We start from the raw sequence: 22,280 nt of genomic DNA on the forward strand, positions 1-22,280 counted from the left end.
AAATCCCTGTTCCCAGCCACGTTGCTTTCATGCTTTGGGAAGAGTTAACTGCAACAGCTCTAACTGTGATGCCACCTCACCCCCTCCACCTATGTGAGGTTCTTTGCCTTCTGTCTCCTCCTACGTGTACACCTGCACTAGAACCAGGAAGAATGTGCTTCCTACAATACTCCAAGAGCCTCTTCTGTTTCAGGATGTCATCATTTCAATTCAGGACTGAAAGTATTCCTAGCAAAAACCCAACAGCTAATAGCTAACAGAAGCAGTTGCTGGTGATCAGCTACAAGTAACCTGGAAGTACTGAGGAGTCACAAAAGAGAATTTGCATTACATTTAAGAACAGCATGCAGCTTAGGACCACTGCTTTCACTGACTACACTAAGCCATAAAAAAGAATTGGATTCTTACCTGCCATCACAGCAATTATGGTTTATGTTGCCCCCAAAACACACACGGCAGTACCAGAACTGTGTCAACTAGCTTTAACAGCTTCCCCAGCTATTAAGTACAGTAATTTCTGCTTCCTTTTTTTTCTTGGAGGAATATTCTTTTGTTTCCAGCCTCACTTACTTATTATACACACTGTTAATTAGCAACTATTTCTCCATACTCATAGGGTTATGGAGTCCCTATGACTGGAAAAGACTCTGTACCCTTCAAGATAAGAACAGCATAAAGGCAGCAACTCGCAAGACTGCTCTAGCTTAAAGCAAAGCTTTCCTCATTGCTCTCATCTCCTTTGACTTGAGTGCTGTCATCCTTCTACCAGAGCTTTAAAAACTTCATTACCACGAATGAAGGAAGACCAGAGCAATCAGAGAGGGTAGCAGAGGGTATAACTTAAGGAGCTGTTACTAGGATTTTTTTGTTGTTCCTGGTGGACTATTTTTCTCCTTGCCAGCAAGGAGGGAAAACCAGCAAGTTGTTTTCTCCAAGATTTTTTTTTTTTAGGTTTAAGAACACGGATTATGTTGTAGCAATTTCTTCGCTGTAAAGCGTCAGCTGAGAAGTCTAACAGTAAGAAGGGCAAGGGAAAACTGAATGCTGATGCAGAGAGTGCCAGCAGACATCATCCTCATTCCACGGGATGTTTGTAGCTATGGCAGTTGAAGTCTACACTTCCATATGCTTAACATACCCTATTTATAAGCCAATTTTAGCTGACCTAGCATGTATCAGTAGTACAGTTAGAGCCAGCAGCCTGCAGGAAAAAGTGGGCACAGGTGTTTCCATAGCAAGGCCTGTGAGTGTCTCCCATACATACTTCCAGTCTAAGCAAGCACATGAAAGGCTTGGCTTGTCGCTTACCTAAGGAACCAGGAAAACAAGGGGAAGCTAGATTTTGCTTGTGTCCTAATGCCCATATAAAAATAAAGACAGATGAAATACCCTTACTACCTTGTTAAATTCCATAAGCCGGAAGAGAACATGCTGCACACAGGTACAAGTAAAATCCCTTGCTGGCAGGTTTGCAGAAACAAATTTTTTATTTACACAGGCAAGTCTATCTTTAGACCCCATTTACCTCTTTACATTTCTCGAATATTTACATGACTTCATGATGCTCCAAGAAGGGAGTGATGAACAAAAAGATTACAGAAACTGTCAAAAGCATAGCAAAAAAAACCCAACCTATCATTGTGCTTTAAAACTTATGAGCTAGAATAATGTAGAAGAAATGTAGTTTTAGCACTTTGGTCATAACGGTCATGCTCTAGAAGACGCTTAAATAGCAGAGGGGATTTCAGAAGTGACCGTATCCAGAGGTTGCCAGTGACAATTCATGAGTGAATCGTAGAGTTCTTCGCTTGTCTCCGTGAATTGTCTGTTCATTTCATCAACATCCAAGTAGAGCTGTGGATCTGAAAATAAAAGCCTGGTAAGTCCAAGTATCAAATCTGAGGCATGCGCACAAAAAAACTTCACGTGAAATGGCTAATAAAATGTATTTTAAGCTAAGTGTAATAAGCTATTAGATCTACTAATTTTAGTGAGGTATTTAGTCCTCTAAAATTTTGAGCCTCACAGCTCCAACTTTTGGGAATTTTTATATTAGAAGGCTGGGACTAGAACTGTCTTTCAAGATAAAGACAAAGACAATGTTTAAGATAGTAAAGATAACGTTTACGGATAATCAGCCATGAAACCCTCCCAAGAGTCATTTAATTCACTTCTACGGCAATACACGTTACATAGGATAGTTTCTAAACACTAACACAAAATGCCTCCACGTGAGGAACTTTGCAAACCTTCCAGGACACAAATATGTTTTGTACCGTATTTGTAAGTGCAAGCTGAATCCTCCTTTTGGAATCTGCAACATAAGCTTTTACCTCAGGGTGGAGAACAAAGCTTTTGCATATTACTGAGTTTCTAATATAAAATCTGTTTAGCGGAACCAATACAAAGAACAAAATTCTGTCTTAGACCATTTTCAAATGGGAATGAAGGCACAGGTACAAGAAACCTGCTGCGAAGCATTGACAGTGTCCCGTTTTACTTGATGCGGTCAGTGTATGCTGTATCAGCTTTAAAACCCCAGCTGATTGCAGATCAACCCCACAGAGGTTTGACCTCAGCTGAATTTTCAAGATGTTCTTCATCCAGTAGAGGTTGGCTTGTATTGTTAAAAGGCACAAGTATGGCTAAACTCAAGTGACAATGACAGAACCCTTATTACCGTCAGTAATTAGGTCATCACCGATTGCAGTCATAACTGAAGATTCCTGAAAGACAGAAAAGGCTAAGTTTAATCATAACTCATTTCAGAAAGCATCACAGATTCAAAGTGCTGCAGTCTCAACCCATTCCTTCTTCCTACAACTACAAGGATAGATGGCATTTTATCTACTTATTTTTAGAAGAAAGCCAATATTACAGTACAGGTTGGAAGGGACCTCCGGAGGTCACAACTAATACATTGACCACGATAAGACCACTTACAACAACTGTTTAATTTGCTTTAAGCAAAGCAAATCAGAAGAACAGGAACAGAAGAAGCGTACGCAATTATGCTGTCAAAACCATTCTTTGGTATGCGTGAACAAATAATGGTGTATAAATCACTAATTCTATGGATTTACTATTTAAGCACTTAAATACAAACACCTCTGAATGGAATCTGCTCTTTTAACTTCACACTAAGCAGAAAGCATGTTTTCAACTTCGGATTCTTTTTGCTGATTCACACAAATCTGTACAACGTATTATCTGTGAAATATTTTCTTTACAGCAAGCGTGCACTATCTTTACCTCAAAAACAGCTGGAGCCATTAAAGAATCTCCTAAAGAGCAGTCTCCAACAGCTTGCATGCTGTCATAGGGAGCATAGGAGCTGTAGTTGTAGTCAGCGTAAGCATCGTAACTCCTCTGCGAGTGGTAGTTCTGGTAATCTTGGCAATAAGCATTATAGTTGTATGACTGGTACCGCTGCAATTCTGCTTTCAGTCTGAAACATGAGAAGTTGCATACAGTCAGAGAACAGAAACTGTAAACCCAGTTCTGAACTTAAACAATTTGTCAGCTTACATACTTCAAAACTTAAAAGGAAGCTTTCCTAAACAGTCACCTAAGTGACAGCTTAAGTCACAGCTCAAAACCTCATTTCTATAGAAGCAAGCATCCTCACCTTTGCCAATACCAGAAGGAATTGTTCTCATGGATTAACTCCAGAGCCTTGACATGGTTACCTGTACACATCAAGTATTTTTAGCGTTGGCATAAGCAAGCTGCTGCTAAGTCTCTGTGCTTTGCTAAAGATTGATTTAAGACCAGAGACATTTATCAAGCACAGCTGCTTTAAAGATGCAGTCTTAACCCTTCTATCTTTTGTTTGGTTAATTACTAGATCTTATTTCCAGAAAGAAGTGAATGGAGTCAGATTATCCATTTCAAAGAAGCATCTGACGCTGCCTGTCAGTTTGCCATGTCTACCTCCACCTGCTCAGTTTTTTTGTTTGTTTAAAGTCCATTAAACATTCAACAGCTGCCAACTATACCGCTCAGGTGAAGTCAGTCTTGCTTAACAACACAATCACGATTCTCCAGCGTGACGCCTTATTATTAGTGGGAGAATTACAAAATACACTGGTTCTTAAGAAGAAAGGGCCAGCTGATTAGCTTTCACTACTTTCCCTTTCAAGATTTTCTCAGGGGCAGCTTCAGACTAATGACAAGAACCAAGACAAGTGCTATCTGTACTAAAACTGAGGTACACTGCATAAAGAACATTCAGATAACCCAGCTGCATATTCAGAAAAATCCGCTGTTTAGACTTGTCTTCACTGATTCTGTACAGGCAGACCTCCTGTGGTTGCAGTGCCCAGTTTCTCTGACTTGAATTGGGGATGCAGAGAAGTGAGTTCTATGCTTTTGGGGAAGAATACAAGCTGAAGGCATTCTGAAATAGCTTCCAAACTCAGCAAACATGAGGGACAAACTAATCCAATGGCTGGGTATTTCAATGCTAAGAGAGCACGGTACTCAGCCATTCAGAAACGTATTACTGATGTGTATTTTAATACCTACATTTGTTTCAATACTGCAAAGCTACACAAGTTCTAATAAAGAGGTAATCCATTGTCTTGTTACTGTAGTAAACAAACAGAAGATACATCATCTTAGGTCTTCTGCTTCCAACTGCACTCTTCCTACATACAGTTGTGTAGGGAAGGAAAATCTGAAAATACTGTTGACGTTCTTCTGGATAGCCGAAGCAAGAAAACATGTTTGTGGCTTATTCTTGTTTTCAAAATAAAACAATATTAATTTAATCAAAAAATTTTGGCAAAGAAGTTTGGACAGTGCTCTCTTGGAGAAGAGCATTTCCATTCTAAAGCAGAAGGAGGCAACATTTGCAGAATTATGCTAGGTAAACAGAAACAGAAGTGTCATTTTTTACTATTTAACAGAACGCACAAGCTAACCTCATGAACATACTGAAATTGTTTATATGAAGTCCTGTTTTGTCAGTATCCTGGATCAAAGTTCATCAAATTTGGTATCAATTCTTTAACCGTTCAGAGACCTGAATTGCCTTAAATAAGTGATAGAACTGAGCCGGTAGAGTAAGAAACCCTCTCAGGAAGTGCTAAGCTTTAAACTCCCCATTGCCCTAAGCTCATGAAAAGCAAAGAATAGCATTCTAAACCTGTTCTAGTAATAACGCCTTTGGCTTTCTCCCTGCGTTCCCATTTTTCCCCCCCACTTCTTTCCTGTCAACCCACTGTAAAACTAGTTATGTGCTTCTCTCAAACTAGAGGGAAAGCTCTAAGAACAAGAACTCCCTAGCACATAAAACCACTTCTTGTCCCTTCTACCTTATGCAGGCCCAAACCTGAAAATATTTACCAATGCATTCAGCTTTGCTACTGTTGAGAAACAAGGCTGGTTACAATGGCAGCTAAGCCCAAGTTGCGCTGTCTGGCTAGACTTAACAGTTGGATTCCCCCAGCCATCCTGAAGCAGGTTGATGAATCCAGGGAGTCAAAACATAGGACTTCTGCATTTCTGGTTTTGTAGACTGCATCCTGTGTGCAGCCACTACAGCAAGGGCCACAGACTTTCCAAAGGCAGAGCTACAAGAATCTGATTATTTAGAATAACTGTATCAATGCACAACTCCTTGGTTACCTTTTAGAAATTCCTATGCTCAGCCGGATTCCTTTTCCCCCCAGACCTGGTGCGTTCTGGCAGTCTTGCAGTGCCCTCATCTGATCACCTTGCTCACCAAATCTGACATAGGCATACCCTCTACTATTTTCAAAAGGGAGAAAACCAATTCTGGTATGCATAACAGTTACAAAGCTAACGAATTCAGTTTCTGTCTTCTACAAAAAACAGAAGATAGCAGCTACTATAGCTTCTATTACTTAAGCAACCTCTCTGGCATGTGCACGTGCACAGAAAAGGCTTTCACCAAATTAAAAAACTTGGGCCAGAAGCAAAAAGCTTATTCCTTGGTAGCATTAAGATGCAACTCACTGAGAGCCAGCAAAACAATACATTTTAAGTGCTCTCTGCGTAAGTAATCAGATTCCATATTTCTGCATATACAGCAGTTAATCAGTTAGCACTAACCCACTCCTTTTGGAGCCACAAACTTTATTGGTCACAAACACCAAGAGCTGGCTGTAATTATCTGAACCAGTATTAACCGGTACCTCTGAACTCTTCAAACAAAAATATCTTTCAGGTGCTCTTAGAAGAACAACATCAATTGCCTGCAACAATTTGATGGCTTTGCTAAACGGAGCACTGAAAAGCACAGTGGTACAGTTTCTTTTGTAGCCTGTTCAGAAATTATAGCCCCGTGCCTACAGCTTCAAATCAGGCCAAGCTTACCAGCCCAACTCTTACAGCTTAAGTTCACTGCACTCGAATGCCTTCAAGACGTGCTTTTAGGAGCCATGGAGAAGAACCCTCTGGTAAGACCACCATTATAAAGTACTGAGTGTTGTTTTACACTTAAAATAGAACTATCTGTTACAGTCATTCATCAGCTTTCCCTAGGCTGCTGCTCTCTCACTACTGAATGTGATCCTGCTCTCAGTTTCCCACTAACTTTTTCCCCCAGCGTTTATGGCCTCTTTTCATCTATGACACTTTTAAGGGACTACACCGTGTTGAAAAATGCTGGTTAACATTTCCTTTTACACAAGGTGCCTCATCGAATTTTCCTGACTAAACCAAACCCCAGAACCTTAACTAGAAGAGGAAGCACACAAACACACACGCCTCCCTGGCCACCATATCTCCCCAAAACATATCTGTTCAGTAACAGACCAACTGTAAGAATACTGCGATTAAAATCAGTATAGCTCTATACACTGCTTTTGTTCGGGATTACTAGCTAATGTCCTTTCCCTTACCCCTTCTGGAATTAATACTGAATTCTGTACTCCAAAACGCGGTTCTTAAGTCATACAAATGACATTTAACAATCAGAATTTTTCCACACAGTGATCCTCAATAAAAACTTCAATCCTCTACTGCAGTCTTTCAACAAATTAAAGGAATACAAAACTGGCTAATAACTGTTCAGTGATTTTTGGACCTTTGTAGCACTAGAGTAACAGCAGTACACTCTGCAGCATAGTTGCAAGTACGTGGGAATAAGATACTCTCTCTCATCTCTTTTTTTCTCTGAAAAGTGTGAGGCCTCTATTTCACCCTACTAAAGATTTTACCACCAACTGTACTGCTAGCATTGAGACACTGCAACTTCTGTGCTTGTATGAGATGCAGGACAGGTTCCTTAAGGTGTCGCAATTTTTTGTCTAAACCTAGTGTTGAGATCAAAAAAGGGATTGCTACTAATTGCGTACGTATCAATAACCAGGACAGAAGACATGCTGCATATAGGAATTAAACTTTTTCTAAAGCTCTAGTACATGAACATATCAAATCCCGCAGATTTTTTCTAGTATGGTTTCAGAGGTCTTACTTGATGGACATAAGCGCACAAGTGAAGACAAAAGATATTCTGTTTACCTGAAGTACTGGTTTGGACCCCAAATGAAAAAGCTGGCTTTGCTTGCTCAGGTTCCTTCTCTGATGGTTTAACGAAACTGAAGTTGAACATAGGTTTTGCTGTGCTCTCTTCTTTTGTACGCTCGGACTTCCCAACTGAAAAGCTAGGCTGTGTCTTTGACTCTTCAGTGTCAGCTTTCTTTCCAAACACTAACGGAGCAGCAGTAGTGACAGAATCCTGCTTCTCTTCTGTCCTTCCCAAAATAAACTGTGAGGCAGCTGCAGACTCTGCACCTGAACACTCTGAGTGAACACCGAATGTAAATGATGGCAAGGCAGCATTTTGTGGACGCAGTCGCAGTACCAAAACCTGCAGAAATAAGTGAATGTCAAGTCCGTAACCCACGGTGTATCTGCAGTACATGAAGGTTTGAACTACATTCTAGTCCTGATCTTTCCAGTCAAAACTGTTTAACAAACAACCAACCAAACAGTAAAACAAACAAGAAAACCCCATGCTTCCTCTCTACATAAAACTTTTCACAATTGTGTTTTCTGCCCACCACCTGGCTTTAAAAAGTATACGAACTTCTTTGAAAGATCATGTTTTTAGTCTGAACTCCAAATGAACAACGTGTAGGGCATGTAAAGAACAAGCACGTCATTAATGAAAGCTTTTCTCTAAAAAGGATAAACTTATTCTTGGGGAAAAGTGTGGAAACAGATGTTATCTAGGCAATATTCCTACAGGAAAAACGAATAATTTTGCCACACCTCAAAGGAAAAAATAATTGTGCTTAACAGGTAAGAAAATAAAAAAAATCAGAGCAAACCAAAAAATAAATCACAGAATATGCATCCTCGTTTTAATCATTAAGTATTACCTTTGAGCTCTGCTTTGGTGCTTGGCTTTGCACTTTCACAGGCTACAGGCTTGTTTTGGACAAGACATGTATCGCAATCCCACGTTCCAGGTACTGTTTTGAATTTGTCTCCAAAGCCCAGCATCCCTGCTGGGGGCGCTGCTGGCTTTGAGGTGTCGCATTGACTTGAACTTACTGTCTGTTTCATACTCTCAACTGTTGAGGCTTTAGTAGCTTGACAAGTTACACATTTGTCCTTTATGTCTTTGTTTTGCAGAAAAGGGTCACATGTATCAGATTGCCAGTACGATGCTTGTTTAGAAGTCTCTTTACCTGCAGAAAAAGTTGTTATTGCAGGCCTAGTATAAACCACTGTGCTTGTTGTAGGTTGCGCAGACGTAGAAGAGCGTGTTTTCAACAATCCAAAGTCTAGGAAGCAAGAAAAAAAAGTCTTCCTGTTAGCGCAGCACCTCACTACATGTAACTAAGTGACTTTACTAGAGGGCAAAAATTTCAACTCAGGTGCCAATGGTTACAACTAGACATTCAGACCGAGCGCAACAGGAAGTCCCCAGAAATCTTATCTAAACGGATGAAATTTCATCTGCTGCACTGGGTCACAACAGAACATTTCGTTAAAGCTTCATTTAACTCTTTGTTTCCAAGCAAGCTTTAAATCAACATTTTCACTGGTCGATACAAGTACAAACAGACAGTAGCTGACTGAAATCTGACAGTCCAACGTGGAATGGAAATAATACAATTTGATTAAGACGCGATGCCCAATCGAATCAAATTTCTAAAGCTCCTCCTTCCGTAGCAGATGACTCAAATCTACTCCAGTAACTGTACAGAAGTTTGTACTCGGAGCAGCAATCCATACGGTATTTTCCCACAGATGCTGAATATTAATTAAATAATAAAAACTCAAGACAATTGAACAACTGTCTAATTTTCTATAATCTTTTTCAAAATGCATCGGACACAGGACAACTCCTTATTTAAAAGGTGGCAATTTTAACAGAAAAGACAAGCTACTAATACAGAAAGACTAAAGGAAATGCATCTTAAACAGCAGCTCAAGTTGCTTGTAAATCTACCTTGAACATAGTTGTTTTGTGGTTTGTTTGTTGGTTTTTTTTTAGTCAAAAATGAAGTCTTTGAACAATGTGGATTTAGATTCTGCTTCTTTTAAACCGATAAAGAAAGTGAATGTCACTTCACTCAGAGGTCTTTCCTTAAACAAAATGCACAATGTATTTTCTCTCACTTAGCTCTTTCCAGTAGAGAAATGTGCTGCCTTCTTCACAAGTATGTAAGTTAGAAGAAGACTTTTGGGAAAAGATCAAACTCAATAAAGCCCTTTTTCTTAAAAGATATCTTTTCCACAGACACACTTTATGAAACTGTTGAAAACAATTGCAATTGCTTAAAAACAAAATTCAGAAAAGGGTTTTTAACGTAAAACACTCCACTTCTGTTTGCAGTTTAAATTTTAATCCACAGGAGCCATTGTAAGCTAAGGCCCAAAGATTCGCAGCTTTCGCCATGTATTTGGAACTGAAGCTCTTTCCTATTCTTTCTTCACCTGGGCTGAAGGTGGGACAGGAGTGTTGAGCTTTACAAACATTTCCTTTTCAATTCCACAAATTGTATTTACTTAAAATGAAACACCGATTATCTGGCTAATTCTCTTAGTACCTCATTTACAATTACATCCTAACACGTAAAGGAGATGCAACCCATCTGCTTTTCATCTTGCAGTTTTACTTCCAGCAACAAACACCACTTAGAATAGAAGGGGGCAGATGCACCCTAACAAACGCAGCGCTTAATGTAATGCTCTCCTACATTCATATTTATAGCAGATACTCTATTAACCATAAGTCGTGTGTTGGTTTTTTTTTAATAAAAAATGCTAGCGTATTTTTTGCAGCATCTTTTTAAAAGGAGTTCATTATCTCACCAGGATTTTTTAGAACGTCTAAGACGCTTCCTTCCTTTAAGACGTGGGCAGTGGTGAAGGGACCACCAGCAAAATCTTTGACCTCCTCTTTCTGTGTGTTGATGTTGGTTGAGGTGGTGGTGTCTTTTGAAACAAAAGAAAACAAAACCAGCTTTCACAATGTGACCTAGTTAGAGCAGATTATACTCACTTTTGTTAGAAACAAGAATTTCCAGCTTTCATGCTTCTCACATAAGAATCTTCACAAATTCTACTTACTTTGCAATGCTTTATGATTACAAGCAAAACAAAAAGCAACAAAACAAAACAAAAATTATAAAAGCAGATCTGTCACTGGAAAAATACTGCAGAAGTCCAACACTGCCTGGAATTGCTAGCATGCGCAGACAGGACAGATTGAAGATTTAATAAAGAAAAAAAGGAAAATCAGCACTTCAGATCTGAAGTGCTAAAGTTTCAGTTACCTAGGGTAAGAAAGGGCGTCACTGGAGTACCACTGGGTCCAGAAAGTTCTGCCGATTTTACAACGGGAACACTAAATGTAAACCCAATCTGCTATGAACAAGAGAGGTTTTTCAGATTCTCAAGCCACAGGAACTCCAATCGAATGCACACACAAAACCAAATCTGAAAGCTGCTCTTCACATTTGTAGCACGCATGCTGAATGACAAATTATAAGCCAGAAGCCTACATACTTTTCTCCATCAAGGCAGATTCTGCTTTAGTGTTCTGCAACAGCCTACTAAATGCCTAAGAAAAAAAGTCAAGCTCCTTTATTATTTTACTTACAGAAGACGTAGGTAGCACTTCTGCCTCAGTAGATTTCACAACTGGAGATGAAAACGCGAACTCAGGACTGCTAACAGTACTTGTTGGTTGTATCTGTATTTTCAAAAGAATTAAAGGTTTATATTTAAGAGCAACAACTACTTGAATTCACTACCCAACAGAAGTCCCGCAGTGACGTCGAAAAACCTGATGTTTGAGTTATTTTGCAGATAAAAGTAATAATAAAACACAGGGAAGTTTCCAAGTGGGTATAGGACAATATCTTCAAAACCAAATTCCAGAAACTGAGAGGAAAAGCTGGAGATGCTACTTAGGTCTAAATGCACGGAAAAGCAAGCCAGGAAGCTGAAGAACGGCAAACTCAGCCCAATGATACTCCAAGAACTTCAGCAAACACCTCAACATGTTAAAGCAGCTGTCTACTTCAAACCGTACAAAAAATATTTCAAGTACTCTGGAACAGATTAATGTTTATTTTATTGCAATAATATGCCAATTATTGCACCCTAGGCTCATTCTATGTGAGGCTTATATGACCACGTTACCTCTAATTTAATAACTTAAATAAAGTTGTGGTTTAACCATTGCAGGCAACTAAGCACCACACAGCCACTCGCTCACTCCCTCCAAGTGGAACAGGGAAAAGAACTGGAAATAAAGAAGTAAAGTTGTTAAATTTGAGGTAGCATTAATGACTCATCGCATGTAATGGCTACCTGGAAAGACAAATGCCATAACCCTGTACATACTCCCCACTCCTTCCCCTTCTTTCCCCCAGCATTTATTGCTGAGCACGATGCTAAATGGTGTGGAATATCCCTTCGGTCCTCTGGGCTCCGCTGTCCTGGCTGAGTGCCCTCCCAGCCTCTTGTGCATCCCCGACCTCCTCGCTGGCAGGGCAGCGTGAGACACAGAAAAGGACTTGTCACTGTGTAAGCACTGCTCAGCAACAGCTAAAACACCAGTGCCTTACCAACACTGTTTTGCTCACAAATCTGCAACACAGCATCATCTAGCATCATCTACTACGAAGAAAATTAACTCTACCCCTGCCAAAACCACTATAAATAACGTGGCATAAAGTCCACACCCCCCTTCCCCCGCAGACTTCCACAGCATTTGAAGCAGTTATACAATCACGTTAAATGGGAGTTGGCAGGCTCTAAGACTGAGAGAAGCAGAATCAAAACATTTATGCCTTTTTCCCCAAACTGGCATACAACCCCAATTCATTCAGCTGCGTAGAAACTAATATTTGTTAGTTTCATGAGCACCACAGAAAAAGTCAACTCGCAATAAAGCAGTATACTCATTGTAAACATTATTTATAGCATAAAGATTTACCTTGCCCGCTGCCGTCGCTGCTGCATCTGCCATGCCTGCCGCCTCCGTTGAATTTGCCACGCTTGTCGTTGCCGCTGTTGACCTTGATATGTCCTTTCTCATCAGCAGGTATGGCATGCCCGCCGCCATTATTGGATATGTCAAGCCTGAGGGCACTGTTGAACATGTTATGCCCGACGTCGCTGTTGTATATATCATGTCCTCCACCTCCTCCTCTGATAGATCTGTCAAGTCCTCCACCTCCGATGGATCTGTCATGCCCTCCACCTCTGATGGATCTGTCATGCCCTCCACCTCTGATGGATTTGCCATGCCCGTCGCAGCTGCTGGAGTTGCCGTGCTCATTGCTGCTGTTGAAACAGCGCTCGGTGACGCTGAGACAGCGCTACTACCAACGAAACTAGAATTGAACTGAGGCAGCGATGCAGCACTGATGGGTAGGGGTATGTTCGGTAGCACTGGTTCCTCCACTTCCTAAAGTTGCAAATTTTAATTTTTCTTATACAAGACATACTACTTTCTCACCCCATCGCACCCAATTTATTAACAAAATTAAATAGAACAAAAATCCATACAAATTAAGAGAAAGCAAGTTTCCAGAAGAAATCCCGATCTCCCCACCTCTGTCTACCACGTCATTTTAATTTATGGCAGGCCTGCTTCCACATTATACTCTATTCAACAACTGTACAGCAAGAACACTGAAAGTTAACTCAAAACCTGTGCAGAACAGAGACGCACAGATCACATTTTTTTTCTTTCTTTTCTATACTTTAGTCATCAAAGCTCTAGAGAAGCATCATCCTTTCTAACTACCCTCGCATGGCTTCAATTAAGAGTACACTCTCAAGACAAGTGAGAAAGTGTTCCTCTTGCAAAATTAGGCAGGATAGCTGCCAAAGTTTCTAAAGTCATTACAGCAGGGAACGTGGAAAAAGGTAATGTTTAAAGAAGCAGGTAGGTTCAACAACCAAACTAAACACAAAAAGCACCAAAGAAAGTCAGACTAGCAGCACTGAAGATTGTGTTCTGGTAAATACAGTCTATACCATGTATCAGGATGCAAATATAAAAATCAGAAGAGAGCCTCTTAACAACTTCAATTTTCATCCCTGCCACTTACTTTATTTGATTACTAAGATTGGATGAGTTATGTTTTAAATGGCATAGAAAATCTGACCGAAATTTGTACAGTACTATCATGATCTACTTAGAAATGACTAGGCAGGGATGTAAGTTGGTACTACTGATATTCAGTGCATCCTGTAGCTTACATCTGTTTCACAGTTTTGATTTGAAAAGTTTATGGAACTTTTGATATTTGGACCATTATTTTATTTGCGTTACAGGAATAAACAACAGTGTTTACGATTTCTTTATATTGCATCATCCAGAAGTCCCATTTAATGATTTGAAACTTAAATTAACTTAAATACTTAATATTAACTTAATATTAATTAAATACTTAATGTTAACATAAATACTTAAATTAACTTACAGGCAGCTTATATAACATCCAATAAAAGAAAAAATAATCTGAATATTCATGGTCATAGTTTTATGGAATAGATTTTTCCTATTAAAATGAGAAAAAAACTCTCTCACAATGAGTTTGGTGAGTATCAAAAACTGAGTCATCGTTAGCAGACATGCAGAATGCTGTCTTCTACTACTCTTTTTCACACTCTTGGCCTGTATCTTTCTGTATGACTTAAATATGAAACCAAAAATTAAGCTTTTTTTTTCTTTTTATACTTGGCACTCGTTTCAAGTATCATTCCTGTAGAAAAACTATACAAACCTTCACCAAAACTTCTCTTCTTAGGACTCATTCATTCAATTGCTAACGAGAAATGTTATAGTTTGAAGAATCTGAAGAGAAGGTAAGAGAATTAAAAATTTCAAAATTACATAAGCAAAGTTCAGGTATTCAAACACAGGAAATCAATTGGAGCCTGCTCTGAAACCCACAAGAAAACAAAAACAATGCAAAAATAAAGCGGTATTGTTATAATTTACTATGATGCAATAAAACTGACACACTTAGCTAGTTACTTCAGTAAGCTCAGTGACAGCAATTAATTTAAGAGTCACTTACCTGTTCTTGTACAGCTCCTGATAAATAGTGTATTCCTCTTTCCCTTCTCATTCTGCCGCCTCCGCTACTCACTCCTGAAGACAGACCATTGGACGCAGCAGTACTGAATTTGTAGCTGGTCACATTGCTAGCACACGACAGTACAGAAGTTGGGGGAAAAAAGAGAAAAAGAAATTACCAGCCAAATTTTTTTTTCAAGATATTAGAGCTGTTATTAGTCCTAGAATTGAAACCTGCTGATCAGAAAAAAACTAAAGCTGTCTCACAAGTTGCTAAACGCTGGTAAATACTTGATGTTCTAAATAGGAAAAACTTTATTAACAGCAGCAATGAAAAGGACATACATAAGTGCACCGTTCACATGGGAACAATGACTAAGCCAGAAGACCTGAAATAGAAGAGCTGATTTAGATTGTTATTTTCCAGTGCTTCCTTTAAATAGGACTGGTTCTCTGATTCTGCGATGCACATGTATCTTTTGCAGGGATATAAAAGAACAGCTCACAAAAATACAGAAAGAGTGCACATATGCACACATACACATGGGAAACACTGCCAACAGCTCTGATAGAATAGGGACGCCTTAGACTTGTGTGGCAAGGTAATATGGCCTAAGCTTCAGAAGCAGCTCTGGCTTTCATGTGGCCATCAGCAGGAACAGCAGAGGTGTTTGGGTATGCCAACATTCCAGAAGTCTTTTCAGACATGAATACAGATCCCTTTTGTAAGGCATACAAAGGCATTTTTCTGGTACTTAAAAAAGCCTAGCACATAACCAGAAAGATATCCTAATCCAAGAGGAAATGGGGAAAAAATAACCCAAACCAGAAGTGGAATAGGGAATAACTCTAACAAAAGTACTATGGCAAGAAAATGAAGTATGCCTGGAAAAACCGTGACATCAAAGCTTATCTTGCAGCCAATCAGTCAGTCAGTACAGAAGTGCATTAGATCGCACTGGAAGACACCAGGTCAAACTCCCACAATACTGAGGAGGAGAACTGGTCTAAACTTGTCAAATACTTGACAACAGCCTGCTTAGCACTGTAACTGCATAGAGGAAGACAGATCCCTAAGGCATATGCTCAGACTTTTCTCTAATCCGAACTGTCAATCCATTAGAATTCTGAAAAAAGTCTTACATCAAAATAGATCTTCATTCAGACAACTATCGCTTGCCCATAACAGCCCATATTCCTCTTTCTGTTAACACCTGTGAGCTTCAAGGGGGCAAAGACAGTTGTCAGCCTTCAAGCAAGTCTAATCTACAATTGGACTCAGGATATAAAATATATATATATATACACACACACACATAGATATATAGCATTGGTGGGCCAGAGATTTACTGAGTATTCCAACTCAACTGTCCAAAGGGACTCTTGCCAGCAGATCAGTGTGGTGCTCCTGCTCCAGAACATGGCACCCAACAGAGACCAGCATCACAAAAAACACTACCACCACTACCTACTCTACAAACAAAAGGTAGGGCACTGCAATAAACTTTGTGAACGAAATCAAAAGCAGTATGAGTTTGCTCTATCTCCTTCCTAAATGGAGAAGTAGAAAGGAGTTCTAACAGAGACAATTTAGAACAGTTTGAAAAAAACATAATTAAAACCCAGCACCTGATTGCACCTGTACCAGAACCTTAAAGCCAGTCGCTTCCACCCCTGAAAAGGTGGTTGTTGTGAAGTCCAACTTTTAGATGCCAAAACAAAGTGTTGAGTTCTTTCTGCAAGCCAAAGAATGCCCATGGTCACATAAGAATTGCTTGGCAGATGAGCATAGAGTCGACAAAATTCCCTGCTACTGTTCTTTGAAAAGAGCAACCCCCTAAAAACCGAGTGCAAAGTCCCTTAACTCAAGCATTATTACCCAAAACACCATTTGCCCAGAAGGAAAAGCCATCAATATTATCTGGAGGATAACTCATTTGACCTAAACCAAGAAAGCAGTATAACACAAAGCAGTCTCCTCAAGAAGAAATTCAATTAATTCTGCTGGATTTTTTTTATTTTAGAGATGAGTTAGCATTTGGCCTCAAATGATCCTAAAGAACACATGGTCTTCATGTGAACTCAAAGCAGACAATTAACTTCATCATGAAAGGAGTATTAAAAAAAAGAATAATAAATCATAAATCTTCCTCCATGTTTTTGCTTAAAAAATAAAGAAAAAAACACATCAATAAACATCCTCCTGAACTGTAACTCACTTCCCCTACTTCACCTTCTAAAGAATGCTTCAGAAAGAATCATCCCATTAGGACAGAGCTTTCAAACTGCAAGCAATTAAATAGCTAAAACTAATAGCTTTTCCCCTAGGGAACATTAGGAGGGACAAATTATTTTGTTATAAGTAAACTGAGTTATAAACCATGAAATATCTGTCAAAGCAAAATTTGTAACGCTACAGATTTAGTTAAACTACAAAATGAGCCATATTTCCTGTAGAAGGAAAAAATTAGGCCTCCAATAGCAAAGATCCTTTCTGTGGATACAGCATTATAACGTGCCTCGTTTCCCATCTTCGTATCCTACTCAGAAGATAAACTTGGGATAAAAAGTGGTGTATCAGTACTTTTATTCTTGCTCATCTTCCTTCCTTTCATAAAAACAACAATTTTCTCAAAGTTATATTGATCTTCAAACACAATCCAGACTTTGCAGCTCCCTCAAAATACAAAATTTTCATTGGATTTCCCATTCCTTTTACTGAGAACTGTCACCACCTTTCAGGTGCAGACCATACTGAAAAAGGAGATTTCTTTCTTCCTTCAAGTAAGTTTTAAATTAATAGATGTCATACCTTTCAGATGGTTCTGCTCGCTGTTCTGCAGGCAAAGTCTTCTCTCTCATCCCCTGCAAGTTAAGTTTAGTTCAAGACTTAGCTGAATATGTACAGAATACACAAAGTACCAACAACCACTTCATGTGGTTTGTTGTGGTTTTTATTTTATTTATTTATTTTTAATTTTATAGCACTGAATACACCTCACCTACTTAACGTTGTTCCCTAATTCAGCATTGTGGGTACAGTTCAGTTAAATTTTGGGGCTAAAGTAAGCACACTGCTTCACTCAGCATTGAGGACAAACTGATAGAACACTAAATCAAATTTGTCAAATCCTCTAACAAAGAAAGTAATTACTTTAAACAAAATGACAAAAATTGTGTGTGGGGGGGAGAGTTTTCATCAAAACTTGTGTTTGCCAACCCCGTAAAAGGGACATACTTTTCTGTTTTCTATCATTTATCAACAAACAAGAAAAAAAAAAAAAACTCTACCCCCACAAAAAACTAAGCAGTTGCAGCTAGAAAGTTGCTGCAAAGCTTTTTGTTTCTGGCCCAAGTTTTTTAATTTGGTGAAAGCCTTTTCTGTGCACGTGCACATGCCAGAGAGGTTGCTTAAGTAATAGAAGCTATAGTAGCTGCTATCTTCTGTTTTTTGTAGAAGACAGAAACTGAATTCGTTAGCTTTGTAACTGTTATGCATACCAGAATTGGTTTTCTCCCTTTTGAAAATAGTAGAGGGTATGCCTATGACAGATTTGGTGAGCAAGGTGATCAGATGAGGGCACTGCAAGACTGCCAGAACGCACCAGGTCTGGGGGGAAAAGGAATCCGGCTGAGCATAGGAATTTCTAAAAGGTAACCAAGGAGTTGTGCATTGATACAGTTATTCTAAATAATCAGATTCTTGTAGCTCTGCCTTTGGAAAGTCTGTGGCCCTTGCTGTAGTGGCTGCACACAGGATGCAGTCTACAAAACCAGAAATGCAGAAGTCCTATGTTTTGACTCCCTGGATTCATCAACCTGCTTCAGGATGGCTGGGGGAATCCAACTGTTAAGTCTAGCCAGACAGCGCAACTTGGGCTTAGCTGCCATTGTAACCAGCCTTGTTTCTCAACAGTAGCAAAGCTGAATGCATTGGTAAATATTTTCAGGTTTGGGCCTGCATAAGGTAGAAGGGACAAGAAGTGGTTTTATATGCTAGGGAGTTCTTGTTCTTAGAGCTTTCCCTCTAGTTTGAGAGAAGCACATAACTAGTTTTACAGTGGGTTGAAAGGAAAGAAGTGGGGGGGAAAAATGGGAACGCAGGGGGAAAGCCAAAGGCGTTATTACTAGAACAGGTTTAGAATGCTATTCTTTGCTTTTCATGAGCTTAGGGCAATGGGGAGTTTAAAGCTTAGCACTTCCTGAGAGGGTTTCTTACTCTACCGGCTCAGTTCTATCACTTATTTAAGGCAATTCAGGTCTCTGAACGGTTAAAGAATTGATACCAAATTTGATGAACTTTGATCCAGGATACTGACAAAACAGGACTTCATATAAACAATTTCAGTATGTTCATGAGGTTAGCTTGTGTGTTCTGTTAAATAGTAAAAAATGACACTTCTGTTTCTGTTTACCTAGCATAATTCTGCAAATGTTGCCTCCTTCTGCTTTAGAATGGAAATGCTCTTCTCCAAGAGAGCACTGTCCAAACTTCTTTGCCAAAATTTTTTGATTAAATTAATATTGTTTTATTTTGAAAACAAGAATAAGCCACAAACATGTTTTCTTGCTTCGGCTATCCAGAAGAACGTCAACAGTATTTTCAGATTTTCCTTCCCTACACAACTGTATGTAGGAAGAGTGCAGTTGGAAGCAGAAGACCTAAGATGATGTATCTTCTGTTTGTTTACTACAGTAACAAGACAATGGATTACCTCTTTATTAGAACTTGTGTAGCTTTGCAGTATTGAAACAAATGTAGGTATTAAAATACACATCAGTAATACGTTTCTGAATGGCTGAGTACCGTGCTCTCTTAGCATTGAAATACCCAGCCATTGGATTAGTTTGTCCCTCATGTTTGCTGAGTTTGGAAGCTATTTCAGAATGCCTTCAGCTTGTATTCTTCCCCAAAAGCATAGAACTCACTTCTCTGCATCCCCAATTCAAGTCAGAGAAACTGGGCACTGCAGACACAGGAGGTCTGCCTGTACAGAATCAGTGAAGACAAGTCTAAACAGCGGATTTTTTTGAATATGCAGCTGGGTTATCTGAATGTTCTTTATGCAGTGTACCTCAGTTTTAGTACAGATAGCACTTGTCTTGGTTCTTGTCATTAGTCTGAAGCTGCCCCTGAGAAAATCTTGAAAGGGAAAGTAGTGAAAGCTAATCAGCTGGCCCTTTCTTCTTAAGAACCAGCGTATTTTGTAATTCTCCCACTAATAATAAGGCGTCATGCTGAAGAATCGCGATTGTGTTGTTAAGCAAGACTGACTTCACCTGAGCGGTATAGTTAGCAGCTGTTGAATGTTTAATGGACTTTAAACAAACAAAAAAACTGAGCAGGTGGAGGTAGACATGGCAAACTGACAGGCAGTGTCAGATGCTTCTTTGAAATGGATAATCTGACTCCATTCACTTCTTTCTGGAAATAAGATCTAGTAATTAACCAAACAAAAGATAGAAGGGTTAAGACTGCATCTTTAAAGCAGCTGTGCTTGATAAATGTCTCTGGTCTTAAATCAATCTTTAGCAAAGCACAGAGACATAGCAGCAGCTTGCTTATGCCAACGCTAAAAATACTTGATGTGTACAGGTAACCATGTCAAGGCTCTGGAGTTAATCCATGAGAACAATTCCTTCTGGTATTGGCAAAGGTGAGGATGCTTGCTTCTATAGAAATGAGGTTTTGAGCTGTGACTTAAGCTGTCACTTAGGTGACTGTTTAGGAAAGCTTCCTTTTAAGCTTTGAAGTATGTAAGCTGACAAATTGTTTAAGTTCAGAACTGGGTTTACAGTCTCTTGTTCTCTGACTGTATGCAACTTCTCATGTTTCAGACTGAAAGCAGAATTGCAGCGGTACCAGTCATGCAACTATAATGATTATTGCCAAGATTACCAGAACTACCACTCGCAGAGGAGTTACGATGCTTACGCTGACTACAACTACAGCTCCTATGCTCCCTATGACAGCATGCAAGCTGTTGGAGACTGCTCTTTAGGAGATTCTTTAATGGCTCCAGCTGTTTTTGAGGTAAAGATAGTGCACGCTTGCTGTAAAGAAAATATTTCACAGATAATACGTTGTACAGATTTGCTCTGATTCTTCTGATTTGCTTTGCTTAAAGCAAATTAAACAGTTGTTTTAAGTGGTCTTATCGTGGTCAATGTATTAGTTGTGACCTCCGGAAGTCCCTTCCAACCTGTACTGTAATATTGGCTTTCTTCTAAAAATAAATAGATAAAATGCCATCTATCCTTGTAGTTGTAGGAAGAAGGAATGGGTTGAGACTGCAGCACTTTGAATCTGTGATGCTTTCTGAAATGAGTTATGATTAAACTTAGCCTTTTCTGTCTTTCAGGAATCTTCAGTTATGACTGCAATCGGTGATGACCTAATTACTGACGGTAATAAGGGTTCTATCATTGTCACTTGAGTTTAGCCATCCTTGTGCCTTTTAACAATACAAGCCAACCTCTACTGGATGAAGAACATCTTGAAAATTCAGCTGAGGTCAAACCTCTGTGGGGTTGATCTGCAATCAGCTGGGGTTTTAAAGCTGATACAGCATACACTGACCGCATCAAGTAAAACGGGACACTGTCAATGCTTCGCAGCAGGTTTCTTGTACCTGTGCCTTCATTCCCATTTGAAAATGGTCTAAGACAGAATTTTGTTCTTTGTATTGGTTCCGCTAAACAGATTTTATATTAGAAACTCAGTAATATGCAAAAGCTTTGTTCTCCACCCTGAGGTAAAAGCTTATGTTGCAGATTCCAAAAGGAGGATTCAGCTTGCACTTACAAATACGGTACAAAACATATTTGTGTCCTGGAAGGTTTGCAAAGTTCCTCACGTGGAGGCATTTTGTGTTAGTGTTTAGAAACTATCCTATGTAACGTGTATTGCCGTAGAAGTGAATTAAATGACTCTTGGGAGGGTTTCATGGCTGATTATCCGTAAACGTTATCTTTACTATCTTAAACATTGTCTTTGTCTTTATCTTGAAAGACAGTTCTAGTCCCAGCCTTCTAACATAAAAATTCCCAAAAGTTGGAGCTGTGAGGCTCAAAATTTTAGAGGACTAAATACCTCACTAAAATTAGTAGATCTAATAGCTTATTACACTTAGCTTAAAATACATTTTATTAGCCATTTCACGTGAAGTTTTTTTGTGCGCATGCCTCAGATTTGATACTTGGACTTACCAGGCTTTTATTTTCAGATCCACAGCTCTACTTGGATGTTGATGAAATGAACAGACAATTCACGGAGACAAGCGAAGAACTCTACGATTCACTCATGAATTGTCACTGGCAACCTCTGGATACGGTCACTTCTGAAATCCCCTCTGCTATTTAAGTGTCTTCTAGAGCATGACCGTTATGGCCAAAGTGCTAAAACTACATTTCTTCTACATTATTCTAGCTCATAAGTTTTAAAGCACAATGATAGGTTGGGGTTTTTTTGCTATGCTTTTGACAGTTTCTGTAATCTTTTTGTTCATCACTCCCTTCTTGGAGCATCATGAAGTCATGTAAATATTCGAGAAATGTAAAGAGGTAAATGGGGTCTAAAGATAGACTTGCCTGTGTAAATAAAAGATTTGTTTCTGCAAACCTGCCAGCAAGGGATTTTACTTGTACCTGTGTGCAGCACGTTCTCTTCCGGCTTATGGAATTTAACAAGGTAGTAAGGGTATTTCATCTGTCTTTATTTTTATATGGGCATTAGGACACAAGCAAAATC

At 39.3% G+C, this 22,280-nt stretch overlaps 1 protein-coding gene across 1 annotated transcript in view; it reads right to left on the minus strand.

The window, feature by feature from the left end:
* Positions 1-1,571: 1,571 nt before the first annotated feature.
* LOC310883830 (tRNA selenocysteine 1-associated protein 1-like) overlaps positions 1,572-22,280 on the minus strand; it is a gene marked incomplete at its 5' end in the record, with an annotated part of 73,459 nt that continues 52,750 nt past the window's right edge. Inside the window, 3 exons of the mRNA XM_083804779.1 lie at positions 1,572-1,862; positions 2,681-2,726; positions 3,253-3,448. Coding sequence (XP_083660905.1) covers positions 1,726-1,862; positions 2,681-2,726; positions 3,253-3,448 — 379 coding nt within the window. The 3' untranslated portion in view covers positions 1,572-1,725. The remainder of the gene's footprint in view (positions 1,863-2,680; positions 2,727-3,252; positions 3,449-22,280) is intronic.

Source organism: Anser anser, assembly GCF_964211835.1.
Source record: "Anser anser genome assembly, chromosome: 19".
NCBI classification, from domain to species: domain Eukaryota; kingdom Metazoa; phylum Chordata; class Aves; order Anseriformes; family Anatidae; genus Anser; species Anser anser.